General features: G+C 37.6%; 1 protein-coding gene across 6 annotated transcripts in view; it reads right to left on the bottom strand.

The window, feature by feature from the left end:
• The window catches only part of LOC127433271 (chromodomain-helicase-DNA-binding protein 1-like), a 294,229-nt gene that overhangs the window by 3,104 nt on the left and 273,518 nt on the right, over positions 1 to 17,607 (bottom strand). Inside the window, exon 37 of one of the 6 annotated variants that reach the window (XM_051684994.1) lies at positions 7,174 to 8,327. The exons of the other annotated variants lie outside the window; for them this stretch is intronic. Within the exon in view, the coding sequence (XP_051540954.1) occupies positions 8,021 to 8,327 (307 nt within the window). The 3' untranslated portion in view covers positions 7,174 to 8,020. Of the gene's footprint in view, positions 1 to 7,173; positions 8,328 to 17,607 lie in introns of those variants that run through there. 6 annotated transcript variants of the gene reach the window in all.

Below are 17,607 nucleotides of genomic sequence, written 5' to 3'. Positions count from 1 at the left end.
GAGCATTAAACCGCATGGCGAAGACCCCAAAACCTGAATACAATTTATCATTTTCTACTTTGAAGCACTGTGCAGAATGTTAAACATCTCATAAGGCAAGACAGCCCTGACATTCTAAACAGCGCTGATGAGGACAAGACGAGAAAACGTATTATGTGCCATTACTGATAACATCAACTGTATTGCAGGTATGATTCGGCAATGTTATAGTTTAACCTTAAAAATATAAAAGGGGAAGAAGTCAACTTAGTTTTATAACAATATTTTAAATGTTTAGGCTACTGTTTTTTCCAAAACAAAATGGTAATTCTTAATAAAAATCAAGGGCTTTAAAGCCTGGACCTCTCTGAATTATGGGCCAAGCTATCAGTTCTTTTTTACCTGTATAAAATCTGTTTTATTCTAATAGCGAAAAAATATTGGTTTTGTTTTCCTTCAGATAAGAGGTGACTTAAACCTAGAATGCATATGTAACTTCACCCCCTTCAATACATATATAAAGAGGTGAAATCTAGAGGCTTATTCTTTATAAAAAAAATAAATAATAATAATTAACAAAAAATTCAAGGAAAATGAATGATAATTAAAGTAATTTAAATGATTAAATAGTTTATATACATATATTTTATTTAATGCTGAATACTGAAGACATTAAAAAAAAGTGAAGTAGGACTTTTGGATGAGAACGTATTATGAAATATGGGCAATTTCCATGTTTGGTAGTAAAATGTCTCAACTCTACCCACACAAACACATACAGTACATACAGTATAAGGACTGGGATAAAATGTTTTTATTTTTTAACAAAAACTATTGTTATAAACCTGTAAAACTTCAACATTATGTACTCTAGATTACAGTACACTTTATTTCTCTATTCCTCTAAAATCTAGCAATGTATTACAAAAATAATACCAGGGTTATAATTTGAATTATACACATGATAGAAGACACCTTAATTGAGGAATACCTGAAGTGGCAGGTCAAAAGACCACTTCATGCAAAAAGACCGCTTCATGTTTTTTTTTGTTTTTTTTCCACACACATATACATTCTAGGGTTAAATCAACATTTAAAACACAAAAAATGCAATATTTCCATTAGAAACACAGTCCCAACTCACTAAAATGACTTTCAAATATTCTGTATATATACAGTATATATATATATATATATATATATATATATATATATATATATATATATACACATATATACACATACACACACACACTGTATATATATTGACTGTCTCAGAAGCGGAGGCAACTGAGACTTGTCCCCCGCCACCCGGATTGAGGTGAGGTGATTAACCGTGCCACCACGTGGACCTACTAAGTAGTGGGAATTGGGCATTCCAAATTGGGAGAAAAAGGGGTAAAAAAAAAAAAAAAAAAAAAAAAAAAAAAAGAATTTGAAATGCCAGAATAATAGTAGAGAGAATGATTTATTTCAGCTTTTATTTCTTTCATCACATTCCCAGTGGGTCAGAAGTTTACGTACACTGTTATTATTTGGTAGCATTGCCACTAAATTATTTAAATTGAGTCAAACATTTTGGGTAGGCTTCCACAAACTTCTCACAATAATTTGCTGAAATTCTGGCCCATTCCTCCAGACAGAACTGGTGTAACTGAGTCAGGTTTGTAGGCCTCCTTGCTCGCACACGCTTTTTCAGTTCTGCCCACAAATTTTCTATCATATTGAGGTCAGGGCTTTGTGATGGCCACTCCAATACCTTGACTTTGAGGTCCTTAAGCCATTTTGCCACAACTTTGGAGGTATGCTTGGGGTCATTGTCCATTTGCGACCGAGCTTTCTTCATGGCTGATGTCTTGAGATGTTGCTTCAATATATCCACATAATTTTCCTTTCTCATGATACCATCTACTTTGTGAAGTGCACCAGTCCCTCCTGCAGCAAAGCAACCCCACAACATGATGCTGCCACTCCCATGCTTCACGGTTGGGATGGTGTTCTTTGGCTTGCAAGCCTCACATTTTTTCCTCCAAACATAACGATGGTCTTTATGCGCATAAAGTTACATTTTTGTTTAATCAGAACAGAGGAAATTTCTCCAAAAAGTAAGATCTTTGTCCTTGCAAACTGTAGTCTGGCGGTTTTGGAGCATTGGCTTCTTCCTTGCTGAGAAGCCTTTCAGGTTATGCCAATATAGGACTCGTTTTTACTGTGGATATAGATACTTGTCTACCTGTTTCCTCTAGCATCTTCACAAGGTCCTTTGCTGTTGTTCTGGGATTGATTTGCACTTTTCGCACAAAACTACGCTCATCTCTAGAAGACAGAATGCGTCTCCTTCCTGAGCGGTATGATGGCTGTGTGGTCCCATGGTGTTTATATTTGCATACTATTGTTTGTACAGATGAACGTGGTACCTTCAGGCATTTCGAAATTGCTCCCAAGGATGAACCAGACTTGTGGAGGTCCACATTTTTTTTTTCTGAAGTCTTGGCTGATTTTTTTATTTTTCACATGATGTCAAGCAAAGAGGCACTGCATTTGAAGGTAGGCCTTAAATACATCCACAGCTACACCTCCAATTCAGTACACCTCCTATCAGAAGCTAATTGGCTAATTGTCTAAAGGCTTGACATCATTTTCTGGAATTTTCCAACATGCTTAAAGGCACAGTTAACCTAGTGTATGTAAACTTCTGACCCACTGGAATTGTGATATAGTCAATTAAAAGGGAAACAATCTGTCTGTAAACAGTTGCTGGAAAAATTACTCGTGTCATGCACAAAGTAGATGTCCTAAACTACTTGCCAAAACTATAGTTTGCTAATATTAAATATGTGGAGTGGTTAAATAATTAGTTTTAATGACTTCAACCTAGTGTAGGTAAACTTCTGACTTCAACTGTATATATACATATATATATTCATTTATTGTATAGTTATTTCTATTAAATGCGTTAAGCTATTTTAATGAATTTCAAACTTAGGTTTATTTTTTAGTGTCTCTTATTCAAATCAAATCACTTTTATTGTCACACAACCATATACACAAGTGCAATAATGGGTGAAATTCTTGGGTGCAGCTCCGAGCAACATAGCGGTCATGACAGTGATGAGACATACCAATTTACAATAAACATCAGATTTGCACAACACAATTTACATATCTAATATACACATAATTACACACAACACAATATACAAATAATAATATACAATGTAGAGTACACAATATACACAATATAGAATACACATTATACAATAAAAATAGTATATATAGTATATATAAAATATACAGTAGGTTCTATTGTACTGTATTGACATTCAGGCTGTCGGCTGATAATCAGTTGCCAGTGTGTTGTTAAGAGAGAATATAATTTATGACAGTCCAGTGTGAGATAATAAGATTAATAAAGTGCAGTGCTGATGTATATTGATTGTGAGAGATCAAGAGTTCAGAAGTCTGATTGTTTGGGGGATGAAGCTGTCATGGAGTCGGCTGGTGCGGGTCCTGATGCTGCAACACCGCCTGCCTGATGGTAGCAGTGAGAGCAGCTCATGGCTCGGGTGACTGGAGTCTCTGATGATCCTCCGAGCTTTTTTCACACACCGCCTGGTATATGTGTCCTGGAGGGAGGGAAGCTCACCTCCGATGATGTGTCTGGCAGTTCGCACCACCCTTTGCAGAGCTTTGCGATTGTGGGCGGTGCTATTGCCGTACCAGGCAGTGATGCAGCCAGTCAGGATGCTCTCTACAGTGCTGGTGTAGAACCGTGTGAGGATGTGGTGGTTCATTCCAAACTTCCTCAGCCGTCTCAGGAAGAGGCGCTGATGAGCCTTCTTCACAACGGCCTCAGTGTGGACGGACCATGTGAGTTCCTCAGTGATGTGGACACCCAGGAACTTGAAGCTGCTGACTCTCTCCACCAGTGCGCCATTGATGGTGATGGGACTGTGTTCTCAGTCTTTTCTCCTGAAGTCCACCACAAGCTCCTTTGTCTTGCTGATGTTGAGGGAGAGGTTGTGCTCCTGACGCCAGCGTGTCAGAGTGTGCACCTCCTCTCTGTAGGCTGTTACATCATTGTCAGTGATCAGACCTACCACTATCGTATCATCAGCAAACTTAATGATGGCATTGGAGCTGTATTGCCACACAGTCATGTGTGTACAGGGAATACAGGAGTGGGCTGAGAACACAGCCCTGTGGGGCTCCAGTGTTGAGGGTCAGTGATGAGATGTTGCTGCCCATTCTAACCACCTGGCGTCTGCTTGACAGGAAGTCCAGGATCCAGCTGCAGAGCGAGCTGTTTAAGCCCAGAGCCCAGAGTTTCCCATCAAGCTTGGAGGGCACTATGGTGTTGAATGCTGAGCTGTAGTCTACAAACAGCATTCTCACATAAATGTTCCTTTTTTCCAGGTGGGAGAGAGCAGTGTGTAGTGTAGATGTAATGGCATCATCAGTGCAGCAGTTGTTGTGGTAAGCAAACTGCAGTGGGTCCAGTGAGGTAGGCAGCACAGAGCAGATGTTATCTCTGATTAGTCTCTCAAAGCATTTGCTGATGATGGGGGTCAGAGCAACAGGACGCCAGTAATTTAAGCAAGTGATTTTGGATTGCTTTGGTACAGGCACAATGGTGGACTGTTTAAAGCATGTGGTGACCACAGACAAGGAGAGGGAAAGGTTGAAAAACACCAGCCAGTTGGTTCGCGCACACTCTGATGACGCGGCCCGTAAATGCCGTCTGGACCCGCGGCTTTGAATGTGCTTTGAATTTTTATTGAATGTGCAATCATGCTTTTGTACATGTTTATTAATACTGATAACTTTTAATGAAAAAAGAATGTTGTAAGGGTTGTGATAAAATAGAGGGCCCAAAATGCAAAGTTGTCAGAGGGCCCAAAAATCCAAATGGCGCCCCTGGTTACAATCAAGAACTTCACTTAGCCATGTCACCCACACCAAGGCTCTCCAGTGCGCATTTGCGAGTTAAAATTACTGCGTGCGACTGTGGAAAATTATTTTGGTGCATCGGTGCAAGTGACACCTAAACTTATGAACTAATATAATACAGTCAGAATACATCCTCCATAATGGATATAATCATAAATGCAAAATACTTTAAAAAGTAGCCAACTTGTATACAGTTTTCTCATGGCTGTTTTCCACGAGCGCTCTCTCTCTCTCTCTCTCTCTCTCTCTCTCTCTCACACACACACACACACACACACACACACACACACACACACACACAGGGATCAAGCTTGTTTATCTATCAAAATGACGGACAGCATTTTGAATTATTCATCAACGTTTTTAAATTTCAGAAAATGGCAGGTGTTTTAAAAATGCGTCCCTCACTCGCGAGATGCAGAAGAAAACAGGGAGACGCTGAATAACATTAACTAGCATTAACCAGGGCTCCCACTCTTTTCAAGGACATTTCCAGGACATTTTATGCACCCAACAAGCAAAAGCACATGCGTCCATTTAAATCGAGCTTTAATTTTGCCGTTTCTTTTTTTGACCATAGTTTCTCACCTCCAGATAAGCAGTTTGCTCCGTGGCCCAGTGTGATTATTAATCCACATAAAGCTGTGATTCAATTGAATAAATACATAGTCTGAATGTGCTGGGCACTTCAGAGTGCTCTCTGTCTCTGTCATCTCACACACACAAGAGCGTGCGTGATAATCATGATGAGGTGTTTTCGGTGTATGAGCGGCCGGCTCTACACACTCATTTTGAAGTGCACATCACTTGCATATTATTTATTCAATTAAATCAGAGACAATTTTAGTTAAATTATCACACTAGGACATATCATAATTTTAATTTGATTAATTGTACATTCATTTTCATCCAAATATGTCATTCCACGACATTCTGCGTTTTATTGCCAATGCCATTTTTATAACTAGATTTCCTGTTTTCCGCATACTACATGTGGTAACCGTGGTATAAGCTGACTCCAATCATTGAATTATTGAAAATTTATTTAGATCCCGAGCTATTAAGGCCGAATCACCATGCGTTTTTTTTTTTTTTTTTTAAATTAGTGGTCCGACTCGCATCGGTGTCTCACAGGGATGCAAACTCACAAGGGGCGAAAAAGGTGATACAATCACTGATCCACAAAAATGTTTTCCGTTTTTTTTTTTTTACGAATAAGCTAAAAAGTACCAACTTAAGCTATTTTAATGATTCAAGTATAGCAAATTATCTGCACAATTGTGCAGAATTAGTTGCAAAAATAAAGGTTACTTTGTTGCGGCTTGCTTCTGTTTCACAAATTTGTTCAGTTTAACTAATTGACTAGTTTAGTGACTACTTCTGGAGATGCCTCTAGGTGGCAATAAATGAGAATCTTATGTGCTATGAGTGAGTCATTGACTCATTTTGAGATGTTCACGACTGAAATCTGCCAAGAGACTTTATAGTATTTAAGCATTATAAGAACAAAGTAGATCTATAGTTTTCTTTCAGTTTGTGAACTGCCAAGCATGACTTTTCATCCAAAAAGACATCAATAATAGTCTAATAATGAGTATCAATTGTCTTTACCTTCTCCTTTATTAAAATTTGCATGACAAATCTACTGACTTCAGTAGAATGTTTAAGCATTATAAGAACAAAGCAGGTGTACTGTATCATTTTCCTACAGCATTTAAACTGCTGAGCATTACTTTTATCAGAAAAGACAACAATAATAGCCTAATAATAATAATAATTTTGAGTTTCAATAATGTCCTTTGGTCATTGTAAAGCGCATTTCACACGAGTTGATTCGATGAGTCAACGCTCCGTTCAACGCCAGCGTCAAGCAGCGCTTTGCCCTTCCACATGACAAGCATTGCAGAAAGCGTCATGGAGTAGGGAGGGAACTCCGTGCCAAAACCCAAGCATCCGACTAAACGTCTGACCGAACGTCTTGTGCTTTAAAGAATCTTACACAGCGGGTGACCTACGTGACGACGTGACATCAACTTCTTGAAATTAGCTGGTTTTTAACTAGTTAAGGCCAAGCTGTTGTTTAAAGACTATAAATGACAATACAGGCACTAGATGTAGATATTTTATACTGAAAACAATACTCAACGATTTTTCCTGCATCCTGCTGTACTTCCCTCAATAAGCTTTTAGAGAAAGGTGTTGTAGGTTATTCTAAGTCATTCTGAGTGATGAACTGATAGCTATAAAAAAAAAGCTACCACCTGTCTATCATGAGTTTCTCTGATAATCTTTAAAGAAACTTACATACCACATTCCATGACAGAAGTTCTATTTTCATAGGCAACGAGTGTGTTTGTGTGTGTTACTTAAAGAGAGCAAACATACTGTACATACAAAGTCTTAATTCATGACTTTCTATTTGTTCATAATATTTTATTATTCATACATATCATTTTTATATAATCATTTAATTTTTTTACTCATTTTTCATAGTTATTTGTCAAATTGCTTAATTTTATGTTGTGCGCTATATTGTCTCACAAGTTAAAGGGATAAAGAGGTTTAATTTCAAGGTCTTCAATGACATGGGACGATGTTGTGAAGTAGTAATTGCCCATTGACTTTGCATGGTATAGTAACACTTGTTGAATTAGTGTTGGTCAGACAAAGTCAGACTGAGCACTGAGAAAGACGCAGTTAAGATTATTCAATAAACTTGGCTCATTTTTATAATCACTTCATCTCCTGCCTTCTGCTATATTCCCCCTGCTGACTCTTGGGCTGGTAGGAGAGTGAGTTAACATAAGCTGTTTATGATGTCTGGTTTTGGATATCAGACAGACACTCTGATATATGGATATCTTCTGATGGAGAGAGAGGTCTTGTAAACACTGGATCTAACATGCATTTTCACTGCCTCTCATGTATTCATATTCTAAGCATAACATTGAATACTGTATAAGGCATCACATCTTTGTCTATAGGCTATATACATAGGAGGTGGGTGAATTAATTGCAGGATAAGGGTACGTAAATAAAACTAAGAAAAAAATAGACATTTAAAATACAAATACAATTTTCTCATCTGAATCTATAGATTTTCAAATAGCAGGTTCTGCCTACTGTACAATGTTCCATACAAAACACTCCAAATGTTGAATTGTTGATTATTGTTATTTGCACAGACACCAGTATTCATATTGATAACTACACATCTCATATTGATGCCTATCAATCCATCATTCTTTATATAGTCATTCTCTGTATCCCTCTTTCCAGGAAATCTAGAGAATCTCCAGATGATGTCCTGTGCAGCTTTAAGAGAGCCTTCTTTCACAGTTTCTTGGCCAGACAACCTTTCCTTCTCAAGGATCTCTTCTGAGCTTCCGAAGTTTTGTCTGTAAAACATATTCATATATACTCCCATTTTCTGAAGAATATTTCTATTTTCTTCCTAATAATAAACATGTTTCTATCATTGTTTACATTTACAGTACTGTGCAAAAGTCTCAGGCACATTAGATGGTTCACAAAAACATTTGTCTTAAGATGGTTATTTTCTATCTTTTGCTTTAGTGTGTCAGTGGGAAATATACATTTTAGATTTTAACATCTTTAGCACATAGAATTGAATAGAAGAACAATAAGCCATACTATAAATCTGGAATTATATGAAGAGAATGAAGCAATCAAGGCAACCTAAGTCCACAGAAGAACTGTGTCAAGTTTTTCATTAATTTTGGAACTTGACAACACTGTTGAAAAATTTTGTGCAAGTGTACCTAGGTGAATTTATGTGGTTTTAAAGGCAAAGGATGGTCACACCAAATACTGATTTAGCTTTATGTTTACTGCACTTTGTATGTAGTTACTTGATAAATAAAAGCTATTTATGACATTATTTTTGAAAAACTCACACTTTACAGCATTTTTCAGAAATGCCTAAAACATTTGTACAGTACTATATATTAAACTTTTCATAAACAGTTTAAGGAAGTTCAGAAACTTTTCAGGATTAATATCAAAGTGCAGTTACGTAATGGCCATGTAATTTGGCTAGCTGGGATGCATATGTATTTACACATACACTACCGGTCAAAACTTTTGAAACACTTGACTGAAATGTTTCTCATGATCTTAAAAACCTTTTGATCTGAAGGCGTATACTTAAATGTTTGAAATTAGTTTTGAGAACTGTCTATAAAAAAATAAATCAATCCTCGAATAGGAATGATGCACCTGGGAGAAGAAAATTTTTTAAGAGAGGGGTTACGAAATCTCCATGGATCAACGAGACCGTTCTGCCACATAAAATCGGAAAATGTTTTAGACATAGCAGATTGAGTCAAATTATGGGGATTAGACCGATCCAGGTATGGGTCAAAAACACAGTTTAAATCCCCTCCGAAAATCAACATGTGAGTATTTATAAAGGGGAGGTTGCTCAATAATCTGTTAGCAAATGCCACATTGTCGAAGTTTGGAGCATATACATTTACCAACAAAACCTGTCTTTGCATTAGGGTTCCGGCGACTATAAGGTATCTACCATTCACATCGGCAATAACATTAGTGGAGGAAAACTGTGACTTTTTGTTAATTAAAATAGCGACCCCTCTTGCCTTTGAATTAAAATTTGAGTGGAAGACTTGCCTCACCCAAGGGCAGTGTAACCTATGCTGATCTTTAATACGAAGGTAAGTCTCCTCTAAAAATACTATATCAGAGTTTAAATGTTTCAAATGTGTAAAAACCTTAGATCTCTTGACAGGATTACCCATACCTCTGACGTTCCAACTAATACATCTTAGAGGTGTGCCTGTCCCAGCAGTGCTGGGATCCATATTACTATTAGCCATTTAAATAAAATAAACAATAGGGATACAGATAGCCATTTAGAGCCGAAGTGGGACACCCTCCCCCCAACAAACCCCTGAACACACACACACCAAAAGTCTCCATATAACAAAAGAACAAAGGAGACAGCAGTGCTTCCCGCAGCAACCAAAAGTAGTCCACAATGTGAAAACAACTCGGAGAGTAAGCAGAAATAACCACAAAAAAAAAAAAAGAAAAAAAAAAGACTCCTACTGACTTCAAGTCTGATAGACAGTCTGCGCACAATGACAAATACAATATAACATATTTTAAAGCCTTGTGTTACAAATTACTGTGCTATCTGAAGGTGAGTATTACAGCAATATTGTTAGGCACCCCAGTAGCATAAATCAAATGACTACAAGGAACAGATAGATGAAATACAGGTAATGCAATAGTATAGCACATAAGGCTGAGGAAAAATACTCAAACATAAATTTAAACAAACAGAAACAACGCTAACCAAGTCAGAACATCAGAACAGAAAACCACATATTATTACAATGGTAGATTTAAGAGGAGAGAGTCCACCGAATCTAGAAGTAATGCAACGATAATATTTTAATTGCAAATAAGAACACTGTATAGTTGGAAGCCTGAGTGCAAAAAAATAAATAAAAAAAAGAACGAAAAAGACGGCGCTGTCATAGCTGTTGCAGCTCACCCAGATGTCAAGAATTTGACATAGTCCCCTGCTTCCTCCGCTGAAACAAAGTCCTTCTGAACACCGTTGCATGTAATGCGAAGCCGTGCCAGGTGAAGTATTCCATAGTGAGCGCCCTCAATGCCACGAAGTTGATGCCTGACCTCGTTGAATGTGGCCCGAGCCCGGGCTATCTTGGCAGTGTGGTCCGGGAAGACTGAAATGGTCAAATCCCCCACTTTAATCCGTTGGAGCTCTCTCGCGCAGCTCAATCTCAACACAATCACTGTGATAATGAAATCTACACACAATAGCTCGTGGACGTTCACCAGGCTTGGGCTTAGGCAGAAGGGTCCGGTGGGACCGGTCCAAAACCGGCTCCTTCTCCAAACGCTCTCTTTAGCAAAGCAGCTACAGAAACAGTGGTACAAGTGTCAGGCCCCTCTGGAACTCCCACTATCCTAATGTTATTACACCGTGACCTAGACTCCAAATCCTCACATTTATTCTCCAACTTGGCAACGGTAGCAGTGAGACACTCGATAGTAGTTTTCGTCCGAGCTATGTCATCGGTATAGTAGCGACGGTAGCAGCTTTATCTTTAACCAGCTGTGTTTTCATGGCTTGCAGGTTGAGCTTGATCGTTGACAGAGCATCCCCAAGAGTCTCCTGGAGTTCCTTTTTAAAAATATCGGCGATGTCATTCCTCAGCGAAGCCAGCTACTCGAGCCTGAGGGCGGCAATGTCAGGGTCAAACCGAGGCAAGGCAGACTCAGCGGGAGGCGGCGATTCACTCGAGGCTGTGGTCGTGGCGCATACACTAGGTTTCAGTTGTGTCTGAATAGTATTAGGGGTTTTCGTGTTTTTTCCAGACATTTTAACGTAGTTCAAGGTTAAACGTGCAAACAAAAAACAGAGTAAAGTAAGTCAAGATCAAATGTATGACTGAAAAGCGCAAGTAAATTACAATTTTAATCTAAAACAGCAGGAGCCTCCAACTTCGCGTCCTACTCCATTAGCAGCTCAGCAGCGCCCCGAAATTAGTTTTGTAGACAAAAATATAATTGTGCCACCATATTAATTTAATTACAAAACTAAAATTTAATTAAAAATTCCCAACACAGATGGGAACTCCTTCAATACTGTTTAAAAAGCATCCCAGGGTGATACCTCAAGAAGTTGGTTAAGAAAATGTCAAGAATACATGTCTGCAAATTCTAGGCAAAGGGTGACTACTTTGAAGATGCTCAAATATAACAAATTTTTTTTTTTTTTGGATTTTGTTTTGTCACAACATAATTCCCATAGTTCCATTTAAGTTATTCCATAGTTTTGATGACTTTACTATTATTCTAAAAATGTGAAGAAAATAAATTATAATAAAGAATAAGTGTTTCAAAACTTTTGATCGGTAGTGTATGTGTGCGTGTGCGTGCGTGTGTGTGTGTGTGTGTGAGACTTCAGCTCTGGACGGGTGCGAGGGGCTGGTAACCCCTCCACCTTCAATTAACTTCCACTAAACTACGATATAAAGAACTTAAGCTTGTGCCGGAGCTCACAAATCCTTGAAAGATCTAGACAAAGTCCCATTGGTGAGCTCCTCCGGCAGGCAAGGCTGCGTTGGCTGGGCCATGTAGCCCGCATGCCCAGCCACCGCATGCCTAAACAGCTTTTGTTCGGCCGAACTGAGGGGGCTAAATGGGCGCAGCACGGGTTAGAGAGGAGATGGAATGATGTGGTACAGGAGGATCTGGAGCTGAGTGGGCTTGCCGCTGACTGGTACCAGCGGTGTCAAGATCGGCCTCTGTGGAGGAGGCTTGTGAAGGACGCTACTGGGCAGTTGGAGGCAGACGCCCTCCAACAACAACGGAGGGCGGAGGAGCGACGCTCACAATGAGCGGAGCGTCGGGTGGCTAAAGCACAGCAAGTTGGCACAGTAGGGGGCAAAGGTGGTCCATCAGCCAGTCGTCTCAGTCAGTCGACCCGTGGCATCTGGGTCTGCCCCGTGACCTCCTGCCAGCGGGCTTTCAACACTTCACGTGGCCTAAAGGTGCACATAGCCTGGCATAAGCGTCGTGTGTGTGTGTGTGTGTGTGTTTGTTTGTGTGTGTGTGTGTGTGTGTGTGTGTGTGTGTGTGAGAGAGAGAGAGAGAGAGAGAGAGAGAGAGAGAGAGAGAATATAAAGCACTTGCTTCATTCCTGCGGATAGCTTGTGTCTGTTTGGGTATATATAATTTTAATGAATTAATTTCTGTGCCATGCATTAATTTACGTCCAGTTAAGGCTTGCCAGCTATGTTTTGGATTTCCACGGGACAGTCAATATATTTATAATAACATGAGTCAAATATATGTCAGTGTTTTGTTTTGTTTGTTTGATCTGTCATTTATTTGTTGTGGTACTGAAATACATGCTTTAGACTAAATTTGTTGTGTCTTTACAGTGCCGGGTATAAACCATAGGCGATTCACAAACTTTCTCGTGTGTGTCAGGGCTAAGAAATATTTATTAAGTCAAGTCATTTTTATTTGTTTAGCGCTTTTCACAATGCATCGTCTCAAAGCAGCTTTACCGAAAATTATGATGTAACAATTATAGCTTAAAGAAGCAATATGTAACATTGACATCAAGCATTTAAAATGGGTACTGCACTCCAAATTCTAAATATTGGAGAGAGTTGTCTCCCCTGCCCCCTCCTCCCCAGACTCGAAGCTCACGCGGTTTGCCAGATTGAGGATACGCAACAGGAACGATCAAACTGACAATGCCAAGCGACGAGCCTTACACTGTAAGTTGATCAGCTATTGTATACGTTAGAAATGTTTTTATTGTTTGCGAATTATAAACCAGCTCATGTGGATTTTTTATAACACTGTCAATGTTAGCTAGATGTATTGCTGGCTTCAACTTGTTTCAAATCTGGCAACCCAGGGTGTCGAAATACTATTGGGAAATGGGCAGTGGGCGGGATCACACAGGCCAAAACACAAACAGAAATTCCAGCCCGGAATGGACATTTCAAAGAATAATATTCTGGCTGTAGCATTGTTTTCGAAGAAGCCAGTATTTCAAATTAACATGTTTCATAAATCTCTCATAACATATTATGATAATTTAATGCTTCAGTACAGTAAATATATTACATATTGCTCCTTTAATTTAAAAAAGCCTTAGTAATCTTTATGCTGTTCAGATGAATAGCATATTTCTACATAGATTCTTCTTTTTAAGGAAAAAGTTACTTGTCTTTAGGCCCCAAAATCATTAAATACATTTTTTTAAAAATATGAAGAAAATTAATGGGGAATATCTCGTGATTTTCCTTGGGTGCTCAGTCATTCCTGTGGGTGTTCGAGCCGGGATGTCCAGAGTGCTCGTTGTCTAGGTTCACTCATTCAGACCTCTTGAGCTTAGATGATAAAAATGTCCCGCCAGGACTTAATTTATGACCAAATTAGCCGTAAATGCAGTCCCATGGTTTGTTAATAAGAAGCCGCTGCTGCAATCAAATGTGGACTAGTTGGAGGATACTATTGAAGCATACGAAGTTAAATGAAGGTAAGAAAAACACAAACGTGTCACTACGTGTCTTCACACGTAGACATGTTGGAAAGACGATCGGTTCGCACTTCCGATCAGACACCACAGGTACTTGTTAGCAAAGTGTAAGCACATGTAGGAACGTGTTGCATATGATTTTATAAAAATGATCTCTAATTTCGTTTTGGCTCATTGTTTGTACATCGCTGACATGAAAATTAACAAACAATTTAGGATTTAAGAATTTATAACATTAAGGATATTTTATTCTAAAATGTACTTTGAGTTTTTATAGCATGTGAAATTTTAAAACAATTGCAATCTTAATTACAAAGTTTAGCCCGTCTGTGCACACACTCTTCTAGGTAAATCATTTACAGATTCAGCTGATTGTAGGCATAAATGTAAAATTAGAATGCTTAGAAAGTTGTTTTTAATAAACCTCATCACTTTGGCATTCATGAGGTTCATTTGTGAAAGGTTATGTCATTTAGTAATTGTATTAAGATTAATTTGCTGTTAATATTTCTCTTTAGTTCTTGAAATAAAAGATCATGCTTAGATTTATTCACTTTTTATTAGTTTGTACTTTTAAATAATGAGAAAAATGCAAGGACCATGTTTTTTTGTTTTTTATTATTTACTTGTAAGTTAAAGCAACTTACTAGTGAGGAACATTGCAAAACCAATTTATCCTAACAAGCCAATAATATAAGATTTGGTTTAATACAAAGCTTCAAATATTTTCCTTATATATAAACTGACAAGTTTATTATATTCTATCTTGATATTATACCATTTATGACTTACAAGTTTGATGTAGTTTGCCTTAATTGAAGTAATTATAATGTAGTACCTTGAGTGTCCAGAAGATGACGTCAATTTGTTAATTTGTACAATAATACTGAAACAGCCCTAACCTTGAAAAGTGAGCCTTTGTTGGTGAAAAGATACTTCCATATACAGCTTTTTTGTGTAATCCCAAAAGATAAGAGTTAACAGTGTCTGGAATGCTTTAAACTGTTTATTATATACCTGTTTTAGAATATAAAAATATATACTTAGAATAGAAAAGTTTAACATAAATGTAACCAATGATGGAAACATTGTAAACATAAATATACAATAGACAATGGGGGAATGTATGAATATGTTTTACAAACAAAACTTTGGAAGCTCAGAAGAGATGCAGGAGAAGGAAAGTTCCTCTGGCCAAGAAACTGTGAAAGAAGGCTCTAAAGCCTCTCTTAAAGCTGCACATGACATCATCTGGAGATTCTCTAGATAAAGAGTAGGGCTGTGCCAATACAATCAAATATTGATATATAGTGATAATTTTTCTCGTGCTATTGTATCGATCCCAGTATCAATATTTGTATTAATTATTTTTTGTGTATTTATATCTTATTCAACAGTTCAATAAAGATGAAGCAGATTGTCTAAATAAGAGGGGTGTTCCTCATTTCTTTCATATATGAGCAAATATGGACATTATAACTGAAATATACCCAAATTAATTTGCATTGAATCAAGAGCTTGTGAATCGTAACTGAATTGAACCATGATATTGTGATGTATCATGATATATCGAATCGTGACATATGTGAGTATCTTGAGGTGCCTGACAATACCCAGCCCTAATAAAGAGACTGACTACATAAAGAATGATTAATTGATGGACATCAATTTGAGATGCATAATTATCAATATGAATACTGGTGTCTGCAAATAACAATAATCAACAATTTATTCATTTGGAGTGTTTTGTATGCAGTGTGAACGTTATACAGTAGGCAATGCATGTTAGATCCAGTGTTCACAAGACCCCTCTCTGACAGAAAATATCCATACATCAGAGTTCTGTCTGATATCTAAAACCAGTCAACATCTACAGCTTATGTTAACTCACTCTCTTACCAGCCCAAGAGTCAGCAGGGGGAATATAGCAGAAGGCAGGAGACAAAGTGATGGTAAAGATGAGCAGAGTTTATTGAATAATCTTAATTGCGTCTTTCTCAATATCATGCAAAGTCAATGGACAACTACTACTTCACAACATCGTCCCATGACATTGATGACCTCAAAATTGAAACTCTTTATCTGTAACTTGAGACAATATAGCACATAACATAAAATTAAGCAATTTGACAAACAACAATATGAAAAATGAGTAAAACAAATATTATATAAAAATGATATATGTATGAATAATAAAATAATATGAAAAATACATGTACATACAGTATGTTTGCTCTCTTTAAGTAACACACTCACAAGCACACACACAGACTCACAAACACACACACACACACACACACACACACACACACATACACTGCCTTTGAAAAAATGAAAACAGAACTTTAGATCCTGTCATGAAATATGTTCTTTTTTATAGCTATCAGTTCATCTACATGCTTATTGAGGGAAGTACAGCAGGATGCAGGAAAAATGGTTGAGTATTGTTTTAGGTATAAAATATCTACATCTAGTGCCTGTATTGTCCATTTATAGTTTTTAAACAACAGCTTGGCTAATTAAAAACCAGCTAATTTCAAGACGTTGACGTCATGTCAGGTCGTCACATGACGTTGTCACGTAGGTCACCCGCTGTGTAAGACGCTCAAAGCACAAGACGTTCGGTCAGATGTTAGGTTAGACGTTCGTTCGGATGCTTGGGATTAGGCACGGAGTTCCCTCCATAATGGAGGGGTGAATTTACGAGCTTGCCACGCAAGAAAGTGGGAAGTGTGCACAATAAAATTGAAAACATGTATTTGGAAGAGAAAAAATGGCATTTGCTTTGATTGCAGAAAATAAATAGAGGACTCGTTTATGTTTAGGTCTTAGCATTTTTTTTTTTTTTTTTGTAAATGTAATTACTGTAGTTCAATAACTGGGGTTACTGGATACTTGTTAACGATAAGGTAATAATTAAAATAAATTATGAGATTCAATATCTCTTCATAAATTTGGACAGTTTTAAAATATTTCTTGTAGCTTTGTATTCTGAAAGATCATTTGTGTGAGGCAAAAACATGTGTGAAAAACACTGGTGTGAATTTGGAGCCAAGTTTACACAGATGCGTCACTTCATAGACTTCAATGTATTCGGTAGCCCTGATGCAAGTCATGTGAAAGCCCCTCAACATGCATAATCGTCAGTCACTTTTAATCATTACTAGCTCTTCCACCCTTTTCTCTCCGCGATGAACAAGGTAGACTAACATGCCGATGCTGAAGTAAACGAACAACATGCCCCTCTCTTTCAGTTGGTCGGTACATGTACCAGGTCATTCCATTTGTTTATGAATAAGTTTATGAAAGTCTAACCTCCCAGTTAGACTTTTGGAAACATTTAATGTGACTTGAATTGGTCCTATTTTAGTGCATTTCTAGCTTTATTCTGTGCAAGTCTTTGTTTGGAAAATGTTAATAAAGCATTATATTGTTGCATTTTGTTTTGTTTTCTTTACTAATATGGAAATAAATGCATTTTGACAGAAAAATTATAAATAGTGTAAAATTTCAACAATTCCAAAATCGATGATTAACCGCAATTAACTAAAAAAAAATTATGCGATTAATCACGATAAACATTTAATCAACTGACAGCA

The sequence above is a fragment of the Myxocyprinus asiaticus genome, chromosome 43 (genome assembly GCF_019703515.2).
Source record: "Myxocyprinus asiaticus isolate MX2 ecotype Aquarium Trade chromosome 43, UBuf_Myxa_2, whole genome shotgun sequence".
Taxonomy (NCBI): Eukaryota; Metazoa; Chordata; class Actinopteri; order Cypriniformes; family Catostomidae; genus Myxocyprinus; species Myxocyprinus asiaticus.
The sequence above is the reverse complement of the archived record's forward strand: the minus strand, read 5'-3'. Positions and strand labels throughout refer to the sequence as shown.